Source organism: Oncorhynchus mykiss, chromosome 25 (genome assembly GCF_057628025.1).
Source record: "Oncorhynchus mykiss isolate SJ-2025 chromosome 25, ASM5762802v1, whole genome shotgun sequence".
Taxonomy (NCBI): Eukaryota; Metazoa; Chordata; class Actinopteri; order Salmoniformes; family Salmonidae; genus Oncorhynchus; species Oncorhynchus mykiss.
This window is the reverse complement of record NC_143046.1, coordinates 41,684,212-41,710,839: the sequence shown is the minus strand read 5'-3', so window position 1 is coordinate 41,710,839 and position 26,628 is coordinate 41,684,212. Positions and strand designations below refer to the sequence as shown.

General features: G+C 43.9%; 1 protein-coding gene across 1 annotated transcript; it reads right to left on the bottom strand.

Annotated features, from left to right (window-relative positions):
* Positions 1–3,551: 3,551 nt before the first annotated feature.
* LOC110505177 (transmembrane protein 255A) lies at positions 3,552–25,570 on the bottom strand. Its single transcript, XM_090219932.1, has 10 exons — positions 25,117–25,570; positions 17,194–17,336; positions 13,164–13,226; positions 12,414–12,503; positions 8,380–8,451; positions 8,143–8,231; positions 7,905–7,976; positions 7,308–7,476; positions 6,924–7,073; positions 3,552–6,637 (listed from the first exon to the last, which is right to left on the bottom strand). Exons 1-10 carry the CDS (start codon positions 25,166–25,168, stop codon positions 6,476–6,478), a joined length of 1,062 nt encoding a protein of 353 aa, XP_090076058.1. The 5' UTR covers positions 25,169–25,570; the 3' UTR covers positions 3,552–6,475.
* Between the last annotated feature and the right edge of the window lie 1,058 nt (positions 25,571–26,628).

Genomic DNA, 26,628 nt, shown 5'->3' with positions numbered 1-26,628 from the left:
GATACATGTTGACTATTTAACCTTTTTGTCGTCTATGGGGAAACAACACCGTACAAGCATTTTACACAATTACTTTTAATGGCGAAACAATCAATCCACGCCAGTCAACAGAAGTCCATCTTAAGCGCAGCGGTTGAGAAAGTGCTATTCAAAACAAATTTTGCAAAAACAAAACGGACTACTTTAATCGATCATCTCAAGAGGCTGCACTTTACTTTGAGGTCAATGCATTTTGTGATTAAGACAACACAAAGGGGTGTTCTTTTGGTATACTCAAGTGTACGTGTGTAATAACCTATTATATTACACCCATATTGAGACAGGAGAGTTTAGTGTTTAGTCCCTTTACAAAAATAAATAACATTAGGAGTGATCATTTCTTTTTCAGATTCCTATGGAGCCAGATACCTGCCAAAAGGATGAATGTACATATTGTTAGGATCGTAAGAAAATCCATACTTAAATTGTTAGGATCGAAACAAAAGCCAAGTGTGAAACAAACGTAAACGTGACATTTCATCTGTGAACATACAAACACCATGTTACGACTACGGACTGACATTTTAGGCTTGAACAAATCTTGTGTTGCAATTCTGACGTACAATAATACCTTAAAGAGTTTTGACAGTTTAATCTCGCCAACAAACAAAAAAACGTACACCAAATGGCCTGTGAGGAGTGCTACCCAAACAAGTATAACAGCATAAAAAAAAACAGATGTCAGAGAAACCGGAAAGAGGTATCCTGCACGTTTTCAAGTTAAAAGTCTTCATTCTCTAGTACTCATCAGTTGAGTTTATCTCACATTGACGTAGCTAATGTAATAGATTTGTTTGCCAGCGCATGTCTAGATGGCATTATGCCTCTCTTTTATTGATGTATCTACAGTACCAGTCAAAAGTTTGGACACCTACATTCAAGGGTTTTTCTTTATTTTGTCTATTTTCTACATTGTAGAATAATAGTGAAGATATCAAAACTATGAAATAACACATATGGAATCAAATAGTAACCAAAAAAGTGTTAAACAAATCAAAACATATTTTAGATTTGTCAAAGTAGCCACCCTTTGCCTTTGACAGCTTTGCACACTCTTGGCATTCTCTCAACCAGCTTCACCTGGAATGCTTTTCCAACAGTCTTGAAGGAGTTCCCACATATGGTGAGAACTATTTGGCTGCTTTTCCTTCACTCTGCGTTCCAACCCATCCCAAACCTTCTCAATTGGTTTGAGGTCGGGTGATTGTGGTCATCTGATGCAGCACTCCATCACTCTCCTTCTTGGTCAAATAGCCCTTACACGGCTGGAAAACAAATGATAGCGCCACTAAGCACTAACCAGATGGTCTTCTTCTTATTGCTGTAATTTTGGTAGTGGTTTCTTTGCAGCAATTCAACCATGAAGGCCTGATTCACACAGTCTCCTCTGAACAGTTGATGTTGAGATGTGTCTGTTACTTGAACTCTGTGAAGCATTTATTTGGACTAAAATCTCTGAGGCTGGTAACTCTAATGAATTTATACTCTGCAGCAGAGGCAACTCTGGGTCTTCATTTCCTGTGGCGGTCCTCATGAGAGCCAGTTTCATCATATCGCTTAATGGTTTTTGCGACTGCACTTGAAGAAACTTTCAAATTCTTGAAATTTTACAGATTGACTGACCTTCAGGTCTTAAAGAAATGATGGACTGTCGTTTCTCTTTGCTTATTTGAGCTGTTCTTTCCATAATAGGAACTTGGTCTTTTACCTAATAGGGCTATCTTCTGTATACCACTCCTACCTTGTCACAACACAAATAATTGGCTGAAACGCATTAAGAAGGAAATACATTTCACAAATGAACTTAACAAGGCACACCTGTTAATTGAAATGCATTCCAGATGACTGCCTCGTGAAGCTAGTTGAGAGAATGCCAAGAGTGTGCAAAGCTGTCATCAAGGCAAAGGGTGGCTACTTTTTGAAAAATCTCAAATATAAGATATTTTGATTGGTTTAACACTTTTTTGGTTACTATATGATTCCATGTGTTATTTCATAGTTTGTCTTCTATTCTACAATGTAGAAAATAGTAAACAATAAACAAAATCCTTGAATGAGTAGGTGTGTCCAAACTTTTGACTGGTAATGTACTTTGAAATGAACAAGGGAGAGGTTAAATGTAGGCTAAGTCTGGTATAAGCTTATTCCCACACTTCACAATAACTCTGTTGCAGTGGTCTTAGGTAGTCTCCATATAGGCTATTCCCTCCATCACGACACTGCTGCCCAGTTGAAGAGCTTGTGATCTCCATGCAGCACCATGAGCCTTCAGAAAAACAACCCTCAGCCTCAGAAGATGCTCTTCTGGAGGCCTGCAGTCAGAGTCATTATACCCTAATAAAGTGCAGAGTATGCATGATGCGTGCAACTTCTCATTCCAACATATTTTAACATTTGAATTAATCCTTCATTCAGTTCAGTCAGTATGTCACCCATTCAGTCATATGTCTGAGTTGCAATAGGAACTAAATCAAAGAGAATAGAACAGTCTTATCCATTTGTTTATTTTAATCCATGTGTATTCAAACGTATTTGGCCTATTACATTAATAATATGTTTAATTTAGTCATATCCAAATTAAAAAATAGGCTTTCAACTTGTAGGCGTTGCAATTTAGGCTGTCATTTTGGGTACTGGTGTCTTGCGGTATAATTTTAGAACTCTGTTTTATGACTGTTTTTATTATAGGGCTCTCCTTAAAAAGAGACCCTAGCTCACAGGCCTCTAAATATAGCCTCCAAATACATTTTTTACATAATAGTTAAAGCACGTGCAGTGGCTGATTGGAAAGATTTCACTCAGGACAGGTTATGACCAAGACGTAATCAATATTTAGTTTTGTCTTGTTTTGGATATGGATATATCCTCTGCGTGATGGGGTTGTGCATCGCAAAATGGCTAGAACAAGCCTACATACCGAGTCGGATTCACTAACAGTCAAAATGCCTAATATAAAGGCCTACAGTCCGTGCTCCAAATACTGGAAAAAGTGTGATTCATTAGTTTACATGATCACCACAATAGCCCCACGCGGCTATAAAATTAAAATTCTGCCATTATATAACACACAACAGCATTGCATATTTAGATAGAGTTGATTTAGGTTTATTCCGCTAACATCTGGGCTAGAGTTGCTTGATTGACTAGCTAACTTCGACTAGCTACGTTCGGTTCATGTCCTTTGCAGATGCCACATCACTGACAAAAGTTTGTACGCATAAAAAAAGATCTGTAAACGAGTAAAGGGATGTGTAAAGTGAGAATTTAACGTGTAAATGGGGCGGCAGGGTAGCCTAGTGGTTAGAGCGTTGGATTAGTAACCTAAAGGATGCAAGTTGAAATCCCCGAGCTGACAAGGTACAAATCTGTCGTTCTGCCCCTGAACAGGCAGTTAACCCACTGTTCCTAGGCCCTCATTGAAAATAATAATTTGTTCTTAACAACTTAAAGGTAAAAAATATTTTTTTTAAATTCATAGTCGTAACATAAGGTTTGTACATTGGACAGATATGTTTCACACATGGTTTTTATTACGATCCAAACAAGTCACATATGGATTTTCTTACGATCCTAATGATACGTATGTTTAACCTTTTGGCAGGTATCTGGCTCCACAGATTTCCCCCCAATCCACCCCACAACAAAGGCTTTTTTGTCATTATTGCCTCTGCTATAACCCTGCTCACAATCTGCGAACAACAACGTGAGATAAAGAGTAATATGATGAACTGTGATCTATGCTTCAAAACCTTCATTTTACATTACACTTTGAGATACAATTGTGTACCTTTACATATGTCCAAGCAACGTTACAGATTATATTTCTAATGATGTACAGTAAATTGCACGCTTTTGGTCCTAATGGAAATACACTAAAAGTTCAGCTTGAAAGCAATCTAACAGTGTTAATACTGGTTCAATGTGACATTACCAAGGCGTATCAATCAGTCCCGAATCAGACAAACCATTCCCAAACCACGACACCAGTGTCATGCCACTTAAATGTGATGCAAAAAATAAGGAGCAATCACGGTGCCACTTTTGACAGGAAGCATTCATAGAAAACAGAGAGAGAGAGAAACACACTGACTGAGGTGCGAGTCAGAGGGAGGAGACCTCATTGTCCAAGGTGGCGAGCTTCTAATCTGGTCAGGATAACTGGTGCTTCTCTGAGAGTCGACAGATATGGATAAGGCACATCTGTACAGTCGTGGCCAAAAGTTTTGAGAATGACACAATTTTCACAAAGTCTGCTGCCTCAGTTTGTAGGATGGCTATTTCTATATACTCCAGAATGTTATGAAGAGTGATCAAATGAATTGCAATTAATTGCAAAGTCCCTCTTTGCCATGCAAATGAACTGAATCCCCCAAAAATATTTCCACTGCATTTCAGCCCAGCCCTGCCACAAAAGGACCAGCTGACATCATGTCAGTGATTCTCTCGTTAACACAGGTGTGAGTGTTGACGAGGATAAGGATGGAGATCACTCTGTCATGCTGATTGAGTTCGAATAACAGACTGGAAGCTTCAAAAGGAGGGTGGTGCTTGGAATCATTGTTCTTCCTCTGTCAGCTATGGTTACCTGCAAGGAAACACGTGCCGTCATCATTGCTTTGCACAAAATGGGCTTCACAGGCAAGGATATTGCTGCCAGTAAGATTGCACCTAAATCAACCATTTATCGGATCATCAAGAACTTCAAGGAGAGCGGATGAATTGTTGTGAAGAAGGCTTCAGGGCACCCAAGAAAGTCCAGAAAGCGCTAGGACCGTCTCCTAAAGTTGGTTCAGCTGCGGGACTGGGAACCACCAGTACAGAGCTTGCTCAGGAATGGCAGCAGGCAGGTGTGAGTGCATCTCCACGCACAGTGAGGACTTTTGGAGGATGGCCTGGTGTCAAGAAGGGCAGCAAACAAGCCACTTCTCTCCAGGAAAAACATCAGGGACAGACTGATATTCTGAAAAAGGTACAGGGATTGGACTGCTGAGGACTGGGGTAAAGTCATTTTCTCTGATGAATCCCCTTTCCGATTGTTTGGGGCATCCGGAAAAAAGCTGGTCCGGAGAAGACTCGGTGAGCGCTACCATCAGTCCTGTGTCATGCCAACAGTAAAGCATCTTGAGACCATTCATGTGTGGGGTTGCTTCTCAGCCAAGGGAGTGAGCTCACTCACAATTTTGCCTAAGAACACAGCCATGAATAAAGAATGGTACCAACACATCCTCCGAGAGCAACTTCTCCCAACCATCCAGGAACAGTTTGGTGACGAACAATGCCTTTTCCAGCATTTTGGAGCACCTTGACATAAGGCAAAAGTGATAACTAAGTGGCTCGGGGAACAAAACGTCAATATTTTGGGTCCATGGCCAGGAAGCTCCCCAGACCTTAATCCCATTGAGAACTTGTGGTCAATCCTCAAGAGGCGGATGGACAAACAAAAACCCACAAATTCTGACAAACTCCAAGCATTGATTATGCAAGAATGGGCTGCCATCAGTCAGGCTGTGGCCCAGAAGTTAATTGACTGCATGCCAGGGTGGATTGCAGAGGTCTTGAAAAAGAAGGGTCAACACTGCAAATATTGACTCTTTGCATCAACTTCATGTAATTGTCAATAAAAGCCTTTTACACTTATGAAATACTTGTAATTATACTTCAGTATTCCATAGTAACATCTGACAAAAATATCTAAAGACACTGAAGCAGCAAACTTTGTGGAAATTAATATTTGTGTCATTCTCAAAACTTTTGGCCACGACTGTAAGCAGTCCTGGTGTCTTGAGCGAGGTAAGCTTGTTTTCGATACACGTACAGCTGATCCCGATCCCTTGAGCGAGGTAAGCTTGTTTTCGATACACGTACAGCCGATTCGCACCTTGGCTCTAACTCTTCGATGTTGGCAGAACTTTAAGGTGTAAACGATAGGATGTTTACATCCCCCAATACACTGTTTATACCTATCCAGACCCCTGCAAACATAGAACAGTTAAGGCCAAGGGAAAGATGTAGGGAGCGAACTGGCATCGACAGAGAGTCTGCTGAGAAAAGCGTGTTGGGCAAGCAGCATCTTGTTATATCCCCCACTCCATCCAGGTTGGGCTGAACTGAATCCTAACAGGCTATACTTATTGGGGGATGAATGAACCTTGCAGCCCTCCTATGACAAATGGCACGGGCTTCTAGTCACATCAGTGACGCATGCTATTTTTTTCTTCCAGTAACTCCTTGTCTCTGTATACACAACAAAGCCCAGGCAGGCTTGGCTGCTTTAGAACGGTATGGAGCACCAGATGTAGCAGCAGTTCTCTTTCAAACAGGTTAATATTCAAGGCCCACCGACACCTATCATTGCCCATTGTTGTTACTGCAGCTGGCAAAAGAGGAGATGATGCTGGATGCCCTCCCCTGTTCTTTCCCAGGACCAGCCACTCTCCTAGGGGCTGTATGGTGGGGGCTTCTCATCGGGGGGGGAGTAAGGGGGAGAGTAGCTTGGGGGGACCAGGGTGGGCCACATGCGGCTGGCCCCTATGCGGCTAGCCCCTGACTGGGAGTCATCAGACAGGCCAGAAGAGTCAGGGAACATCATGCTGGAGCCCTGAGGAGAAGGGAGTGAGAAGATGAGCCGGAGTTAAAACAAGACAGATGACTTGAGTTTGTACAGTACTCATCCTATGATCAAGCAGTAAGGACAGAATCTTAACTTGAAATCCACCAGTGTAACTTGAATTTGTGCATATTTACCATTGACATAAATGCGTGATCTCATCAAAAGTTTGACTTACCCACACATAGTTCATGTTAGTCTTCAGTCCTAATGCATTATTCATGTTAGTTGTGGCTATGTGGGGGATAATGTATGATGGGTATTAGTAGTATATTACCTGCAGGTCGTAGGCAGTGTAGGGTGGCAGGTAGGGGGCAGTGTTGAGGTAGGAGTTGAATGGGGGGGTGCTGGGAGCTGGAAACTCTAAGGGGAAAGAGGCTGCAGGAAGGGGCTCTGATTCACACGAGTCAGGGGTCAACATGGGCGTCTGTCCAAAACACAAAAAAATAATGAGCAATACTGATACCTGTGGTTCATGGTGTGTGCACGTCACAAAGGGCAACACTAAGGGCCACATATACTGAGAATTTGCATCCGGGGGGGGGGAATACCTGGACTTGTCTAATAATAACCGCTTGCTTTCCTTTTGTCTGTTGAAAAACGCTTTAAAACGTTATGCTAGGATGTGCCCTAATAAATACAACCCTGCTGCTCATCTCACCAAGTCCTTGAAACCTCCTAGCACGCCGGCGGTAATGATACCCAGGAAGAGAGCGACAATGTTGAGAATGATGGCGGACCACAGCAGGTGGTGGAGGTGCACCACGTCCTCGCAGCTCCCCACCTCCGTGTACTCATGGTAGCCCCCCATAAGCTCCACACGGCTGGACCAGTGTGTGGGAGAGGTGGGTGGACGAGATCAGGGAGGAGAAAGAGTAAAGACAGAAGTAAGAACCACCTTATTGAGATGCAAGGCTAAAGAGAAATGTGTAATGCCTACGACATTCAGTGTGACAAATGACAGGCAAGCATAAATCCCAAATCAACAACATAGAAATGAACACAAGTGCACCTTTGGTTGTAAAACGGATGACAGTTTCAAATCAAGTTGGAAAGGGGGAACTACTGTAGCTACAGCTACTAGAGAGAGAGAGTTGGGGGAAACCGGTATGAGGATTGGTCTTCATGTAGGAGTGAGGGCAGGGCATCCAATCATTCCCATGGTGGATTCCAAGCAGGAAGACTTATACACAGCTACTCTTAAAATCAACCACACCAACAATAATGTTTCACAAGGGGCTAAAAGAAAGGGACCTATTTCCAAATCATGGACGTTTTCCTCAACTTTTTCAAAACATCTTTATTCGCATGTCCCAAAAGAGGGTGTTCTCTGAAACATAAGCAGTGTTGACCTTAAAGCTACTAAAAAGACACTAAAACAACAAGTGTATACATTTGAGGCAAACAAGTAAATAATCAAACAAAATTGAGCTGAGTTTAGCTGCCCCTCAGGCAGAAAAATAATCAAAACAACGAAGGAGGCTTAGCAAACTCACTTGCCACAGTTGTAGAGGTCACAGCAGTAACAGGTATTGGATTTCACACGTAAGTTACAGGTAGCCCGGGATGCTGTCTGGCAGTGAACCTAGATTTAACACAGATAGTCACTGTTATGACAGGTAATGCATATGGATCATGCTCTATATTATGTGAAACTGATGGATTTTCAACTCTAAGGCAACATTTAAACAACTTTAAACCAACCAAAATGGTGAGATGAGGTGTGCACTCACATCTTCATAATCAACAGAGGGTTTGGAATTGGCGTGGAAATCACAGCGACCGGCGTAGTAGGGTCTAAGGTCCTGGGGCGCAACACAAAGTCATCATATCCACATTTTATCCTACTGATTAGGTTTTACACATCAGTAAAGAAACAACAGCAGTAGACCCTCCCTCTGCAACTGGATCCTGGACTTCCTGACGGGCTGCCCCCAGGTGGTGAGGGTAGGTAGCAACACATCTGCCACGCTGATCCTCAACACTGGAGCTCCCCAGGGGTGCTTGCTCAGTCCCCTCCTGTAATCCCTGTTCACCCACGACTGCATGGCCAGGCACGACTCCAACACCATCATTAAGTTTGCAGACGACACAACAGTGGTAGGCCTGATCACTGACAACGACGAGACAGCCTATAGGGAGGAGGTCAGAGACCTGGCCATGTGGTGACAGAATAACAACCTATCCCTCAACGTAACCAAGACTAAGGAGATGGTGGTGGACTACAGGAAAAAGAGGACTGAGCACACCCCCATTGTAACTGGATTCTTCAGTTGAAGGAGAGGCGGACCAAAACGCAGCATGGTTATTGTGATACATCTTTAATAAAGATGAAAATAGAACAATATACAAAAAACAAGAAAACGTGAAAAAAACTAAAACAGCCCTATCTGGTGTAACAAACACAAAGACAGGAACAATCACCCACAAAACCCAACACCAAACAGGCTACCTAAATATGGCTCCCAATCAGAGACAATGACTAACACCTGCCTCTGATTGAGAACCATATCAGGCCCAAACACAGAAACAGACAAACAAGACATCCAACATAGAATGCCCACTCAGATCACACCCTGACCAAACAAAACATAGAAACATACAAAGCAAACTATGGTCAGGGTGTGACAGTAACCCCCCCCAAGGTGCGGACTCCGGCCGCAAAACCTGAACCTATTGGGGAGGGTCTGGGTGGGCATCTGTCCGCGGTGGCGGCTCTGGTGCTGGACGTGGCCCCCACTTCACCATAGTCTTAGTCCGCCACATTGTCCGCTTCCGTGGCCTCCTAACCACGGCGACCCTTCTAAATGACCCCACTGGACTGAGGGGCAGCTCGGGACAGAGGAGCGGCTCGGGACAGAGGGGCGGCTCGGGACAGAGGGGCGGCTCGGGACAGAGGGGCGGCTCGGGACAGAGGGGCAGCTCGGGACAGAGGGGCGGCTCGGGACAGAGGGGCAGCTCCGTACTGGCTGACGACTCTGGCAGATCCTGGCTGCTTCATGCAGACTGGCGGCTCTGGCTGCTCCATGCAGACTGGCGGCTCTGGCTGCTCCATGCAGACTGGCGGCTCTGGCAGCTCCATGCAGACTGGCAGCTCTGGCTGCTCCATGCAGACTGGCAGCTCTGGCTGCTCCATGCAGACTGGCAGCTCTGGCTGCTCCATGCAGACTGGCAGCTCTGGCTGCTCCATGCAGACTGGCAGCTCTGGCTGCTCCATGCAGACTGGCAGCTCTGGCTGCTCCATGCAGACTGGCAGCTCTGGCTGCTCCATGCAGACTGGCAGCTCTGGCTACTCCTTGCAGACTGGCAGCTCCTTGCAGACTGGCAGCTCTGGACAGGCGGGAGACTCCGGCAGCGCTGGAGAGGAGGAAGGCTCCGGAAGCACTGGACAGGCTGTAGGGATGAGACGGAGAGACGGCCTGGTGCGGGGGGCTGCCACCGGAGGGCTGGTGCGTGGAGGTGGTACCGGATAGACCGGACCGTGCAGGCACACTGGGGCTCTTGAGCACCGAGCCTGCCCAACCTTACCTGGTTGAATGCTCCCGGTCGCCCTGCCAGTGCGGCGAGGTGGAATAGCCTGCACTGGGCTATGCAGGCGAACCGGGGACACCATGCGCAAGGCTGGTGCCATGTAAGCCGGCCCAAGGAGACGCACTGGAGACCAGATGCGTAGAGCCGGCTTCATGGCACTTGGCTCGATGCCCACTCTAGCCCGGCCGATACGCGGAGCTGGTATGTACCACACCGGGCTATGCACCCGCACTGGGGACACCGTGCGCTTCACAGCATAACACGGTGCCTGCCCGGTCTCTCTCGCCCCCCGGTAAGCACAGGAAGTTGGCGCAGGTCTCCTACCTGGCTTCGCCACACTTCCTGTGTGCCACCCCCCAAGAAATGTTTGGGGCTGACTCTCGGGCTTCCATCCACGCCGCCGTGCTGTCTCCTCATACCAGCGCCTCTCCGCCTTCGCCGCCTCCAGCTCTTCTTTGGGGCGGCGATAATCTCCTGGCTGTGCCCAGGGTCCTTTACTGTCCAATTCGTCCATGTCCATTCCTCTTTGCGCCGCTGTTGCTGTTGCCCGTTACCACGCCGCTTGGTCCTGTTTTGGCGGGTGATTCTGTAACGGGATTCTTCTGTTGAAGGAGAGGCGGACCAAAACGCAGCATGGTTATTGTGATACATCTTTAATAAAGATGAAAATAGAACAATATACAAAAAAACAAGAAAACGTTAAAAACCGAAAACAGCCCTATCTGGTGTAACAAACACAAAGACAGGAACAATCACCCACAAAACCCAACACCAAACAGGCTACCTAAATATGGCTCCCAATCAGAGACAATGACTAACACCTGCCTCTGATTGAGAACCATATCAGGCCCAAACACAGAAACAGACAAACAAGACATCCAACATAGAATGTCCACTCAGATCACACCCTGACCAAACAAAACATAGAAACATACAAAGCAAACTATGGTCAGGGTGTGACACCCATTCTCATCGACGGGGCTGTAGTGGAGCAGGTTGAGAGCTTCAAGTTCCTCGGTGTCCACATCAACAACAAACTAGAATGGTCCAAACACATCAAGAAAGTCGTGAAGAGGGCACAACAATTCCTTTTCCCCCTCAGGAGAATGAAAAGATTTGGCATGGGTCCTCATATCCCCAAACAGTTGCATCACTGCCTGGTACGGCAATTGCTCGGCCTCTGACCGCAAGGCACTACAGAGGGTAGTGCGTACGGCCCAGTACATCACTGGGGCTAAGCTGCCTGCCATCCAGGACCTTTACACCAAGCGGTGTCAGAGGAAGGCTCTAAAAATGGTCAAAGACCCCAGCCACCCCAGTCATAGACTGTTCTCTCTACTACCGCATGGCAAGCGGTACCGGAGTGCCAAGTCTAGGACAAAAAGGCTTCTCAACAGTTTTTACCCCCAAGCAATAAGACTCCTGAACAGGTAATCATATGGCTACCTGGACTATTTGCATTGTGTGCCCCCCCCAACCCCTATTTTTTACGCTGCCGCTACTCTCTGTTTATCATATATGTATAGTCACTTCAACTATACATTCATGTACATACTACCTCAACTGGGCCGACCAACCAGTGCTCCCTCAGAATTGGCTAACCGGGCTATCTGCATTGTTTATCTGCACCCACCAACCGCTCTTTTACGCTACTGCTACTCTCTGTTCATCATATATGCATAGTCACTTTAACCATATCTACATGTACATACTACCTCAATCATCCTGACTAATGATTGTCTGTATGTAGCCTCGCTACTGTATATAGCCTGTCTTTTTACTGTTGTTTTATTTCTTTACTTACCTATTGTTCACCTAACACCTTTTTTGCACTATTGGTTAGAGCCTGTAAGTAAGTATTTCCCTGTAAGGTCTACACCGGTTGTATTCGGCGCACGTGACAAATAAACTTTGATTTGATTTGAACAGCATCAACCACACCAGCAGAATACACTCCAACAACACAAGATGCAAATGAACTTGTATCATAATCTATGCGTAAGTAACCTGTATGTAAAATAATCATTTCTCATGGAAAATTTAAAATGTACAAAACAATGATGTCATCATGTGGCAATGGTCAGATTCTATATTAAATCAGTTATTGGTGTGGTTACTATGTAATAACACTGAAACAGTGACATTCCATATGACTGCATGGTATCTGTGCATCTGTCTTCTGTATGATTGCTGCTTAGAACTAGGCTTACTCGCTGTGTTTGTTACTGGTACTCACAATGCGTCTTGCTGCAAACACCCCGTCCACAATGGCACAGCAGAAGGCAGCCACCACTCCGAAACTGATGAACATAATGGACACCACCAGCTGGAAGACACACAAAGAGTGACGAGAGAAGCAAAGTGTTATCCACTCAGACCTTTGTCTTATTATCTTCCATAGCAAAGTCAAATCAAGGGAAATATTCCATGAACATTCCATGAATAAATCATTGTGTTTGTTGTTCTGCATCTAATGCTGTACATTTATTTATTTTACATGATGGTGCGTTGGATGTTTGTTGTCTACTGTTAGCTATTTGCTCCTCGTCCAGTTTTTGTGTGTAAAGGCTGACAAGCTACACACTCATTCTTCATTTCGGGAGCTAGGGGGCTAGTAGCTACGCCCCTGGCAACACCCCACGGCTCTCATCTGCAGTTCCGTCCATACATTCCTGCGTGGACATCTGTCCCCCTCCTCTTACCCATGTTTATTTCTGGCTGCATCTCGCAAGAAGCCCTAAGATACATGTTCTGACAGCCATGCTAAAATCCCTGTGAGCCAACTGAGACATTCTGCTAAAGAAGGTAGCAGTGTTTCTGTGCCCATGCCACATGAAGACCACAATTTGGGCGTAGCCTATCAATGTCAAGTGATTGTAGCTTGACGAATTGAATTGGGTTATTGGCTGTGTTTGTCTGCAGAGAGCTATAGAGGTGTGGCATAGAAATGAATATGGAAGCGCAGGCGTAATATAAATACTCTTACCATCTGCCTCTTATTTTCTATCAAATGGGCTCCGATGATTCCGAGAAAGGAGCCTAGGCCCAGCTGAAAAAAGAGCACAATGTTGTTAGGTCACCAGTCGAACCAGACTAAATGGGAAATTAATTTGAATGGTAATAAAGACCAACAGCAAATAGAACACAACACTTCACTTCTGTTGACTCATTCAGGATCAGGAAATGGTCCTTCTATTTAGTTCACCCAACTGACTTTTCCCCGGAAATAATCAACCCCAATTATTGTGATAGAAAATGACCAAGTTCAAATTCTGTAGAAATGTTTCCTTGACCTAAGTGTAGCACATGTAATGTGGATGTGAAACTTACTCCTCAGCCTGAAGTGTCAATGGATACAAACAATGGATACACTCTACAAGGAAACGGTTAGGTATGTGAAGGGCAATCAAGTTATAGCGGCAATCTACCTCACCAAGCAAAGTGAGAAGAATAAGAGCACCACATTGAATCTGCCCAGCAACATCCGTGGGGATGGTGTTATCATCATGTTTGACAGTCTCCTAGAGGGGAAGGAGTCTCTCCAAGAAATGGCCATATCACAGTCTGCCGATATGGACAGCCCCATCAAGAGGATCCTCCTGGATGATGTATTTTGGGAGAGAGTGGTAAGCAGCCTGAAATCTATAGAGGTAGCCATTGATGGATTGAGGGAGACAATGCCATTCTGTCTGATGTTCAGACTCCGCTTTCAGATGTAAGAGAAGAAATCCGTACTGCCCTGCCCACTTCACTGTTGTTCCAAGCAGAGGAAACTGCAGTTCTGAAATACATCAAAAGGCGTGAAGACCTCTGCCTGAAGCCAATACACTCTGCAGCGTACAAGAGTATCCTGTCTGATGCAGAGAACAACAAGTTCTATGGTGTCATTACTACCGTGTCTCTCCACCTTGGCCTGGATGAGGGCAAGGTTCTTGGCAGTCTGGCGAAGTACACTTCCAAGCAAGGGCTTTGGGGTGGAGATGCCAACATATCTGATCAGCCACCTGGTGGAAGGGACTTTGTGGATCTGAGGCTCTTTCCCCCGTTGCCTCCATCCTCCTCCAAATCTAACCAACATCAGCCACCTCAGAGCGCAACTGGTCCTTGTTTGGAAACACACACACCAAAGCACGCAACAGACTGACCAATACAAGGGTTGGAAAATTGGTGGCCATCTGGGCAAATTTGAGGCTTTTTGAGCCTGACAACGAGCCATCCTGACCAATACAAGGTTGGAAAATGACAGTGAAGATGAAGCCTGACAGTGAAGATGTTCAGTGAAGATGTTCAAGAGGTGGACATTGAGGAGGTCCAGGGAGTAGACATGGAAGCCTGAGAGGAAGACAATGAAAGCTTTAGTTTCTAGACTATAATTTTACAGATGTATATTGAAAACATTTTTGGGAGATGCAATGGATCATTGGGGATCATTCAAAATAAATCATCCCATGAAGAGTCAACTCATTTAATTAAAGTTCAATTCGTAACATTTTTATTTTAGATATATCTATTGGAAGGATTTAATCATTTGTAATTATGTCTCTATGATGAGGTAAAAGGTTTATGTTTCTGTCTCCATATGACATGGTAAATATATCCAATGCAGAAAACATCTACATTTTTGTAAGGGGTGCATACTGGCGGCAGAGAAGTCAGACGCAGGAGAGCAACGGTGCAGTTTATTCATAAAAACATAAAAACATAACAATCAATAAATGGGTACAAAACCCGACGCACACCAGACATAACGTGCACGAGCACTTACAATAAACAATACCGGACAATGGGGGGAAGAGAGGGTTAAATACACAACATGTAATTGATGGAATGAAACCAGGTGTGTGGGAAGACAAGACAAAACAAATGGGAAATGAAAGGTGGATCGGCGATGGCTAGAAGACCGGTGACGTCGACCGCCGAACGTCGCCCGAACAAGGAGAGGGACCGACTTCGAAGGAAGTCGTGACAATTTTAAATTGCATTCATATTAATTTGCATATATTTATGTTAATTCCCATATATTCCCAAAGAAAGTTTCCACCTCTGAATATTCCCCAAAATGTGCAACTCTAAATCCAACCAATTCAGATCTGTGATTACTTCAAGGAAAGCAAGGACTTCTGGAAACAGCAGAGGGAGCACCCCCCTATCCACATCGACAGGACAGTAGTGGAGAAGGTTGAAAGTTTTAAGTTCCTCGGCGTACACATCACGGACAAACTGAAATGGTCCAACCACACAGACAGCATGGGGAAGAAGGCGCAACAGCGCCTCTTCAACCTCAGGAGGCTGAAGAAATTTGTCTTGTCACCAAAAACACTCACAAACTTTTACAGATGCACAATCGAGAGCATCCTGTAGGGCTGTATCACCGCCAGGTATGGCAACTGCTCCGCACACAACAGCAAGGCTCTCCAGAGGGTAGTGAGGTCTGCACAACGCATCACTGGGGGCAAACTACATGCCCTCCAAGACACCTACACCAGCCGATGTCACAGGAAGGCCAAAAAGATCATCAAGGACAACATCCACCCGAGCCACTGCCTGTTCACCCCGCTATCATCCAGAAGGCGAGGTCAGTGCAGATGCATCAAAGCTGGGACCGAGAGACTGAAAAACAGCTTCTATCTCAAGGCCATCAGACTGGTAAACAGCCATCACTAACATTGAGTGGCTGCTGCCAACATACTGACTCGAATCTCTAGCCACTTTAATAATTAATAATTGGATGTAATAAATGTATCACTAGTCACTTAAACAATTCCACTTTATATAATGTTTACATACCCTACATTACTCATCGCATATGTATATACTGCACTCTATACCATCTACTGCATCTTGCCTATGCCGTTCGGCCATCGCTCAACCATATATTTATATGTACATATTATTATTCATTCCTTTACACTTGTGTGTATAAGGTAGTTGTTGTGAAATTGTTAGACATTACTGCATGGTCGGAACTAGAAGCACAAGCATTTCTCTACACTCGCATTAACATCTGCTAACCATGTTTATGTGACCAATAAAATGTGATTTTGATTTGGATGCATTTCTGAAGTATTTAAACAGGGCCCATATCTATGATCGTGGCATCGATCTCCCAGTAAGAATGATGTAATGAAAGTACAACCAGTCTCTGCTCTATTAATACAAGTCTCACAATAACATTTTTCTTGATCTATAGATTGTTCTTCAATACCTGCCCTATTCTTGTACCTGAAATGTGATTCACTGGTCTTTTTCAGATGAATAACCATACATTATTTATTCTTAGAGACAACCTAGTCATCATGCACACTGAATATAATCGAGGAACTTTATTTTTCCTGTTAGGGAGCTTCTTATTTTTATAGAATATCATGTCTATAGGATCAACACAGTTAGTTTCTCCTGAGGCAGAATGCTGAGGGTTATATAGATGGGGTCTCTGAAGCCACTTTATAGGTGATCACATATATTTTAGCCTCTAATGACAACAATGCTAAATAATGAATATGGGGGAAAATCCTCCCTCTGGGAGACCATCATTAATTAGCACTGAAAATGAGGTCAAACACAGCTTACATCAGCCAGAGGATATTACCCTTGATTGTATGGAATACCCTTTCGGTAACACTTTACCTGACGTCTGCAGGTATAACACGCTTTAGAGTAGAATAGAATAGTAAATAATAACTGAATTTTTCATGTGAAGAAATGTCTTGTTTCTAACTTGTTATTATAATAACATATAAGCATGTATGAATGTATAAGCATGTGTGAATCTTTATAATGTATTATAATAATCAAACTTATAACAAGTTATGTCTCTCTAAGTATCAACATTTCAACTGACTCAAAATGGCTGGTATGTAGTCAGGATCGAGATGATTATAAGACATTGCAAGAGGGTCATATACTCATGACAAGTCTTGCGATGCATTATAACTGCATCATAATGCATTCGTGGTGTTACCCTCTTTTCATTGAGGTATGTCTCTAAGACAGTAAGATGTTAGACTGCTACTTACAAGGACTCCTGGGTAGTAGCCACCGACGGTAATGTTCTGTGTCCTGGTGGTGGCTGCCAGTCCAAAGACAAGGATGAGCACAGACACTATGAGCAACATCACAGTGACCATGATGGACTTCTGTTTCCTCTGTTTGAATGATCCTGGAAGACATGCACAGCGTTAGACAATATACTCCTATATCCATTCAATATACAGGTAATTTAACAGACCAGTTTTTGCTACTGAAAGTGTTCCTGAAAACTTAACTCCTGCCATGAAACATTTTAGTTGAATTGTATGAACAGTAGACTAGTAGACAAAGTACTTAAATATATTTTGACTGTAGTATCCCTGTGTTACGCACTCCTCTTCAATGGATAGGGTAATTTCAACAGGAGTGTGTTTTGGTTAGCTGGGTCGTTCCACCAATTAAGTGCCTTTTGAGTAGTGTACCTTAAAAAAATGTAATAAATATTTTTGTCACCTAATTTTAACATTCTGTCATAAAGACATCTTAAGAGGTTATGGTCCCGTGTGCCTCAGTTGGTAGAGCATGGCGCTTGCAATGCCAGGGTTGTGAGTTTGATTCCAATGGGGGACCCGTGTGGAAGAAAAAAAAAGTTTGAAGATGTATACACTCACTACTCTTTAGTCGCTCTAGATAAGTGTCTGCTAAATGACTAAAATGTAAACGTTAAATTAAAAAATGACTACATTAAGTGCCAAATAAAGTAACAGGCTTGACAACTTCATATTAAATCATCCAGAAATCATAAAAAAAACCTGTGAAAAAACACGTGGTTTTCAGACGTGAAAAAAATATTCAAAATACACACATATTTTTCATTTTCATGAGTCAGACAAAAACATTTACAGTGTTTTTCCCCTCATGTCCCCATAAATGTTCCCCATATTTTTCACCACTTCCAACTAAATCTGATCTCCCATCCAGGGACCGACACTGTTTAGCTTCAGAGGCAAACCAGCAGTGGGATGCAGGGTGCTATGTTGCTGGAATGAATGTGCCAAAACCTGCAACTGGAAAAAAAGGCAGCAAAAGCAAAGGCCATAGTAACATAACCAAAGACAGGGGAAATTACAGGAAAGAGGGAGGTGTTTTATATACTGATTAGAGGTCGACCGATTATGATTTTTCAACGCCGATACCGATACCGATTATTGGAAGACCAAAAAAGCCGATACCGATTAATCGGACGATTTTTAAAAATGTATTTGTAATAATGACAATTACAACAATACTGAATGAACACTTATTTTTACTTAATATAATACATCAATAAAATCAATTTAGCCTCAAGTAAAAAATGAAACATGTTCAATTTGGTTTAAATAATGCAAAAACAAAGTGTTGGAGAAGAAAGTAAAAGTGCAATATGTGCTATGTAAGAAAGCTAATGTTTCAGGTCCTTGCTCAGAACATGAGAACATATGTCCATGTCTATCCAATCCAAGATGGCGTAGCAGTCAGACGTCTTTGTCCTGTCGTGTCCCTTGTATATATCGTTTTACATCTTTTTCATTGCATATCCTTTATTTTGCTAAACCTCAACATCTAAATACTCCCCTGCAACCCGCCTCACCCAATGTGGCGTGGATCTGCTTTTTTTTCCTAAAGTATTTATATTTACTTCGGATCTGGAATCCCTCAACTGAAGCTAGCCAGCTAACTACAGCTAACTATCAGTCAGCAAACCATTGCCAGCGGTCATCAGCTAACCTTCAGCTCGGAAAGCTCTCATCAGTTCGAACAACGTGACTCTAACCAGAGCATAACGGACCTGTTGTTTTTATCCCTGGATTCCTACCGCAAACTGAACATTTTCATCTGGATCTTCACAACTAGCTAACCGCAATCCCGGATGACTACTCCTGGCTAACGTTTCCATCCCAGAGCAAGCACCAATTAGCTTGAAGCTAGCCCGGCCAGGGCTCCTGTGCTACCACCAAAGTATACTCATGGGCTTCAATATCCGGACCCCCTATACAGCCGGTACTGGGCATGGAACCCCGCAGATCCCCTACGACTGGAATACCGACATAATCTGCCCAAGGACCTCAACAGGCCCCTCAGGCGCGACGCCCGCTGAAGGCCCATTATGCTAACCAGCTAGGCCTGCTAGCTACCTAGAGCTACTTGGAACCCTGCTAATTCCACGACTGGTCTATCGACGTTACCGCACGAAGAGGAAAAAACAGATTTACCCCCACCGCAACGTCCCCCAAAGGCTAACTTTCTAGCCCTTGCTATCTGCTTGCTTGCTAACTCGGTCTGCTAACTGCTAGCTTGCCTTCCCGGTCTGCTAACTGCTAGCCCTTGCTAACTGCTGCTTGCTAATCCGGTCTGCTAACTGCTAGCCCCTGCTAACTGCTTGCTAACCCGGCCTGCTAACTGCTAGTTTGCCCCGGTCTACTAACTGTTAGCTGCCGGCCTGCTAACTGCTAGCTTACCTGCCCGGTCTGTAACTGCTTGCTTGCTAACCCGGCCTGCTAACTGCTAGCTTGCCCCGGCCTACTAGCTGCTAGCTTGTTAGCATCGGTCTGCTAACTGTCTGAATCGCCGTGTCCCCAGCCAGCCCAACCACTCACTGGACCCATATGTTCACTTGGCTACGCATGCCTCTCTCTAATATCAATATGCCGTGTCCATTACTGTCCTGGTTAGTGATTACTGTCTTATTTCACTGTAGAGCTTCTAGCCCTGCTCAATATACCTTAACCAACCATGTTGTTCCACCTCCTACATATGCGATGACATCACCTGGTTTAAACATCTCTAGAGACTATATCTCTCTCTTCATTCCTCAATGCCTAGGTTTACCTCCAATGTACTCACATCCTACCTTACCTTTGTCTGTTCACTGTGCCTTGGATCTATGCTATCGTGCCCAGAAACCTGCTCCTTTTACTCTCTGTTCTGAACGTGCTAGACGGCCAGTTCGTATAGTCTCTAGCCGTACCCTTATCCTACTTCTCCTCTGTTCCTCTGGTGATGTGGAGGTTAATCCAGGTCCTGCAGTGCCTAGCTCCACTCCCACCCCCCAGGTGCTCTCATTTGTTGACTTCTGTAAACGTAAAAGCCTTGGTTTCATGCATGTTAACATCAGAAGCCACTCCCTAAGTTTGTTTTACTCACTGCTTTAGCACACTCTGCCAACCCAGATGTCTTAGCCGTGTCTGAATCCTGGCTTAGGAGAACCACCGAAAACCCTGAAATCTCCATTGCTAACTATAACGTTTTCCGACAAGATAGAACTGCCAAAGGGGGCGGTGTTGCAATCTACTGCAAAGATAGCCTGCAGAGTTCTGTATTACTATCCAGGTCTGTACCCAAACAATTTGAGCTTCTACTTCTAAAAATTTCCCTTTCCAGAAACAAGTCTCTCACTGTTGCCGCTTGCTATAGACCTCCCTCTGCCCCCAGCTGTGCCCTCGATACCATATGTGAATTGATTGCCCCCATCTATCTTCTGAGCTCGTGCTACTAGGTGACCTAAACTGGGACATGCTTAACATCCCGGCCATCCTACAAACTTAGCTTGATGCCCTCATCACTGTCAAACGCTCCCTAAAACACTTCAGCAAGCAGGCCTTTCTAATTGACCTGGCCCGTGTATCCTGAAGGATATTGACCTCATTTCGTCAGTAGAGGATTCCTGGTTATTCTTTAAAATATCTTTCCTCACCACCTTTAATATGAATGCCCCATTCAAAAAAATGTAGAACCAGGAACAGATTGAGCCCTTGGTTCACTCCAGACCTGACTGCCCTTGACCAGCACAAAAATATCCTGTGGCGTTCTGCATTAGCATCGAATAGCCCCTGCGATATGCAACTTTTCAGGGAAGTTAGGAACCAATATACACAGGCAGTTAGGAAAGCAAAGGCTAGCTTTTTCAAACAGAAATTTGCATCCTGTAGCACAAACTCCAAAATGTTCTGGGACACTGAAAAGTCCATGGAGAATAAGAGCACCTCCTCTCAGCTGCCCACTGCACTGAGGCTAGGAAACACTGTCACCACCGATAAATCCACGATAATTGAGAATTTCAATCAGCATTTTTCTACAGCTGGCCATGCTTTCCACCTGGCTACCCCTACCCCGGTCAACAGCCCTGCACCCCCACAGCAACTTGCCCAAGCCTCCCCATTTCTCCTTCACCCAAATCCAGATAGCTGATGTTCTAAAAGAGCTGCAAAATCTGGACCCCTACAAATCAGCCGGGCTAGACAATCTGGACCCTCTTTTTCCAAAATGATCCGCCACAATTGATGCAACCCCAATTACTAGCCTGTTCAACCTCTCTTTCGTATCGTCTGGGATCCCCAAAGAATGTAAAGCTGCCGCAGTTATCCCCCTTTTCAAAGGGGGAGACACTCTAGACCAAAACTGTTACAGACCTATATCTATCCTACCCTGCCTTTCTAAGGTCTTCGAAAGCCAAGTTAACAAACAGATCACCGACCATTTCGAATCCCACTCTATCTTCTCCGCTATGCAATCTGGTTTCCGAGCTGGTCATGGGTGCACCTCAGCCATGCTTAAAGTCCTAAACGATATCATAACCACCATCGATAAGAGACAATACTGTGCAGCTGTATTCATCGACCTGGCCAAGGCTTTCTACTTTGTCAATCACCGCTTATCGGCAGACTCAACAGCCCTTGTTTCAAATCAAATCAAATTTTATTGGTCACATACACATGGTTAGCAGATGTTAATGCGAGTGTAGCGAAATGCTTGTGCTTCTAGTTCCGACCGTGCAGTAATATCTAACAAGTCAGCTAACAATTTCATAACAACTACCTTATACAAAGAAGTGTAAAGGAATGAATAAGAATATGTACATATAAATATTTGGATGAACGGTGGCCGAACGGCATAGGCAAGATGCAGTAGACGGTATAGAGTACAATATATACATATGAGATGAGTAATGTAGGGTATGTAAACATTATATAAAGTGGCATTGTTTAAGTGACTAGTGATACATTTATTACATCCAATTATTAAAGTGGCTAGAGATGTTGGCAGCAACCACTCAATGTTAGTGATGGCTGTTTTTCAGTCTCTCGGTCCCTGCTTTGATGCACCTGTACTGACATCGCCTTCTGGATGATAGCGGGGTGAACAGGCAGTGGTAGTTTGCCCCCGGTGATGCGTTGTGCAGACCTAACCACCCTCTGGAGAGCCTTACGGTTGTGGGTGAAGCAGTTGCCGTATCAGGCGGTGATACAGCCCGACAGGATGCTCTCGATTGTGCATCTGTAAAAGTTTGTGAGTGTTTTTGGTTACAAGCCAAATTTCTTCAGCCTCCTGAGGTTGAAGATGCGCTATTGTGCCTTTTTCACTACGCTGTCTGTGTGGGTGAACCATTTCAGTTTGTCTGTGATGTGTACGCCGAGGAACTTAAAACTTTCCACCTTCTCCACTACTGTCACGCGATGTGGATAGGGGGGTGCTCCCTCTGCTGTTTCTTGAAGTCCACGATCATCTCCTTTGTTTTGTTGACGTTGAGTGTGAGGTTATTTTTCTGACAGCACACTCCGAGGGCCCTCACCTTCTCCCTGTAGGCCGTCTCGTCGTTGTTGGTAATCAAGCTTACCACTGTAGTGTCGTCTGCAAACTTGATGATTGAGTTGGAGGCGTGCATGGCCACGCAGTCATCGGTGAACAGGGAGTACAGGAGAGGGCTGAGAACACACCTTTGTGGGGCCCCAGTGTTGAGGATCAGCGGGGAGGAGATGTTGTTTCCTACCCTCACCACCTGGGGGCGGCCCGCCAGAAAGTCCAGGAACCAGTTGCACAGGGCAGGGTAGAGACCCAGGGTCTCGAGCTTAATGATGAGTTTGGAGGGTACTATGGTGTTGAATGCTGAGCTGTAATCGATGAACAGCATTCTTACATAGGTATTCCTCTTGTCCAGATGGGTTAGGGCAGTGTGCAGTGTGATTGCGATTGCGTCGTCTGCAGACCTATTGGGGCGGTAAGCAAATTGGAGTGGGTCTTGGGTGTCAGGTAGGGTGGAGGTGATATAGTCTCTCAAAGCACTTCATGATGACAGAAGTGAGTGCTACAGGGCGATAGTCGTTTAGCTCAGTTACCTTAGCTTTCTTGGGAACAGGAACAATGATGGCCCTCTTGAAGCATGTGGGAACAGCAGACTGGGATAGGGATTGATTGAATATGTCCGTAAACACACCAGCCAGCTGGTCTGCGCATGCTCTAAGGACGTGGCTAGGGATGCCGTCTGAGCTGGCAGCCTTGCGAGGGTTAACACATTTAAATTCTTTACTCACGTTGGCTAGGGTGAAGGAAAGCCCGCAGGTTTTGGTAGCGGCTGGCTTCCGGGTTGGATGCGCGCTGTGTTAAGAAGCAGTGCGGCTTGGTTGGGTTGTGTATTGGAGGATGCATGACTTTCGACCTTCGCCTCTCCCGAGCCCGTACGGGAGTTGTAGCGATGAGACAAGATAGTAGCTACTAACAATTGGATACCACGAAATTGGGGAGAAAAAGGAGTAAAAATTCAACAACTAAAAAACACAAAAAAAAGCATCTCCAACCCAAAATTAAATCTAGAAATGGCTTCCTATTTTGCAACATCACTCATGCTGCCAAACATACCCTCGTAAAACGGACTATCCTACCAATCCTTGATACCTCATCCCCATTGTGTTTTATTTTTTTGCTCCTTTGTATCTCTACTTGCACATTCATCTATCACTCCAGTGTTTAATGGCTAAATTGTAATCATTTTGCCACTATGGCCTATTTATTGCCTTACCTTCCTTATCTTACCTCATTTGCACACACTGTATATAGACTTTTCTATTGTGTTATTGGCTGTATGTTTGTTTATTCCATGTGTAACTCTGTGTTGTTGCTCTTTGCTTTATCATGGCCAGGTCGCAGTTGTAAATGAGAACTTGTTCTCAAGTGGCCTACCTGGTTAAATAAAGGTGAAATAAATAAAAATAAAAAAAATAGTGGAAAGAGCAGGTGTTTATAATGTTTTGTACACTCAGTGTAACAGTATAGCTTCCGTCCCTCTCCTCCCCCTACCTGGGCTTGGACCAGGGATCCTCTGCACACATCGACAACTGACACCCAGGAAGCATCGTTACCCATCGCGCAACAAAAGTCGCAGCCCTTGCAGACTAAGGGAAACAATTACTTCAAGGGCTCAGGGCGAGTGACGTCACCGATTGAAACGCTATTAGCGCGCACCACCGCTAACATCAGCGCATGTGATGATGCATGGTAGTCTACCTTTTGAAAATACCCGTCTTTGTTAGATTCTTCATTTGAATCAATAGGTCTATTGGTGATTTTCATGATTTCAATAATTATCTGATGTAGAATCAGGTGTTATTAGGCCTACAATGTAATTAATTAATGATTATAACATCTCATGGAACTACTTTGTAAGGAATATAAATACAATGTAACCGTAACGTGTGTGAATGTAGTAAAAAAAAAAGGTAGTAAAAACAGAATCACAAACACTTATTGGCTACATTATATTGTAACGACCCTGGGTTTATAACGTTGCTGGTTGTGAGCAAGAAGCACATCAATTACTTAGCTAATGTAAACTAGCGCTTTCCAATATTTGAATAATGTACAGCTCTACTCGTGTCAAACACATTTTATTCCCACATAGTCAGTATTACATCCTATCTAAATAATTTATCCTGTCAATATGACCACGTCGTCAAATTGTACCTTCCTTTTAGAATGTTGACAACACCACACAAAGATAAACAGTCTGACAGTTCAATGTAGCTTACAGCAGTCAATAGGCTACAGACAAAAATGTTGCTGTCGCCCACCCAGATAACCGCACAACATATGCTTCGACGTTACCAAGTAGCCTATATTGTTTTTGCTGCAACCACGCAGTTGATCTTGCACACACATACCTATAGGAGTTTCAGTCAGAATTCCGGGTTGTTGATTCTGTACGAGAGGCATTTTCTAATCAAACGAAGGAGCTGGATATAGGCCCAGAATTATGATTCAAGGATAAACACTAGATACCTGACAAGCAGAACAAATAGGCCTACTTGTTCACTGCTATGAACTAATACAGGCGTGATATTTGATTGCAGTAGCATACTCTAAAGCAGACGTCCCCGCACCGTTACGGTTGTTGTCGCTTTTACGTTAACAAATATTGACATATCCACTCTCTTCATCTTTCGTGAACAGCGGAGCATCAATAGGTGCACAGTTTGGAACATGAGTTACGCTCCAGTGACAGGTCTTGTCCTCTGCCCAGGCGTTGCCAACACATGCCAGATCTTACAACGCCTGGATAAGGTTTTTAAGTATCAGCTAACCACATCATATGTTATACCAATCTGTCAGTCGATGACATCATCGAAACGTAGCACGCAACCATTGGTTGATGCGTGCAACGTCTGAGCGGGGAACGCGACCACAGTCATACCAGACAGTCCAACTCAAGACAAAAGTACATTTAAATCAGTCCTAAAATCATCATGGGAACATTTTCATATAGACTACATCTGAAAAAGGCAAACACTCGTTTTAGCCTAGTTTTTTAAATCCCAAATAATTAGACATATTTCGTTTCTGCTTTTTTAATTCGTTTTCATTATTGTTATAATACAGTAGCCTAGTTGTAACAGTTATTTTGATCATACAGGACGACATACATATTAGCTGACAAGAGGCTCGTTTTACGCAAGAGTGGACTAAAATTGACCATTTGAGATGTTCGAGCGCCACCCCATGTCAAAACTGAAAATAGTTGCCATCAACTCCTATAAACTGCAGGGTTTTACATAGTAATCTATTAGCCTACTTATTTCAGATGTCCTCAAAGTGTTCCCTTTCATTGTGATCTGCGCTAAATAGACCTACTACCCATGATTAATTACAAACCTAATCATACGATGTTGCGTGGCGTGTGGCACAGAGGCAGACGTTATGCTGTATCTGGTTGGACAGTCAAGGTGGACGCAATTGATTTATTTAAAAAATATATAATAATATTTTACAATGATTTTAATTCAATTAGCCCATGGTCTGTTTAGGGCATCTACCTGGCCTTTCACCTGACCATCTCACATAAAAAAGCTAAGCCGTGATAATGTAACTAGGCTAATTGACCAATGCCAGGGTACATAATAGATACATGATAAAATATAAGTAAAGCAAAAATGATATAGGCTAACGTTATAATGTGTAACAAGATCTAGGCCTATAACACATATATCACCCTTCAGTAGGCCTAACAAGTAAACAATTTGATTAATAAGCAGTATTAAAATAACTATCTACATTTGATTAATAAGAAAAGTGTTAAAATAACTATCTAGGCCTATAACAAATATATCACCCTTCAGTGGGCCTAACAAGCAAACCATTTGATTAAGAAGCAGTGTTAAAATGACTATCTACATTGG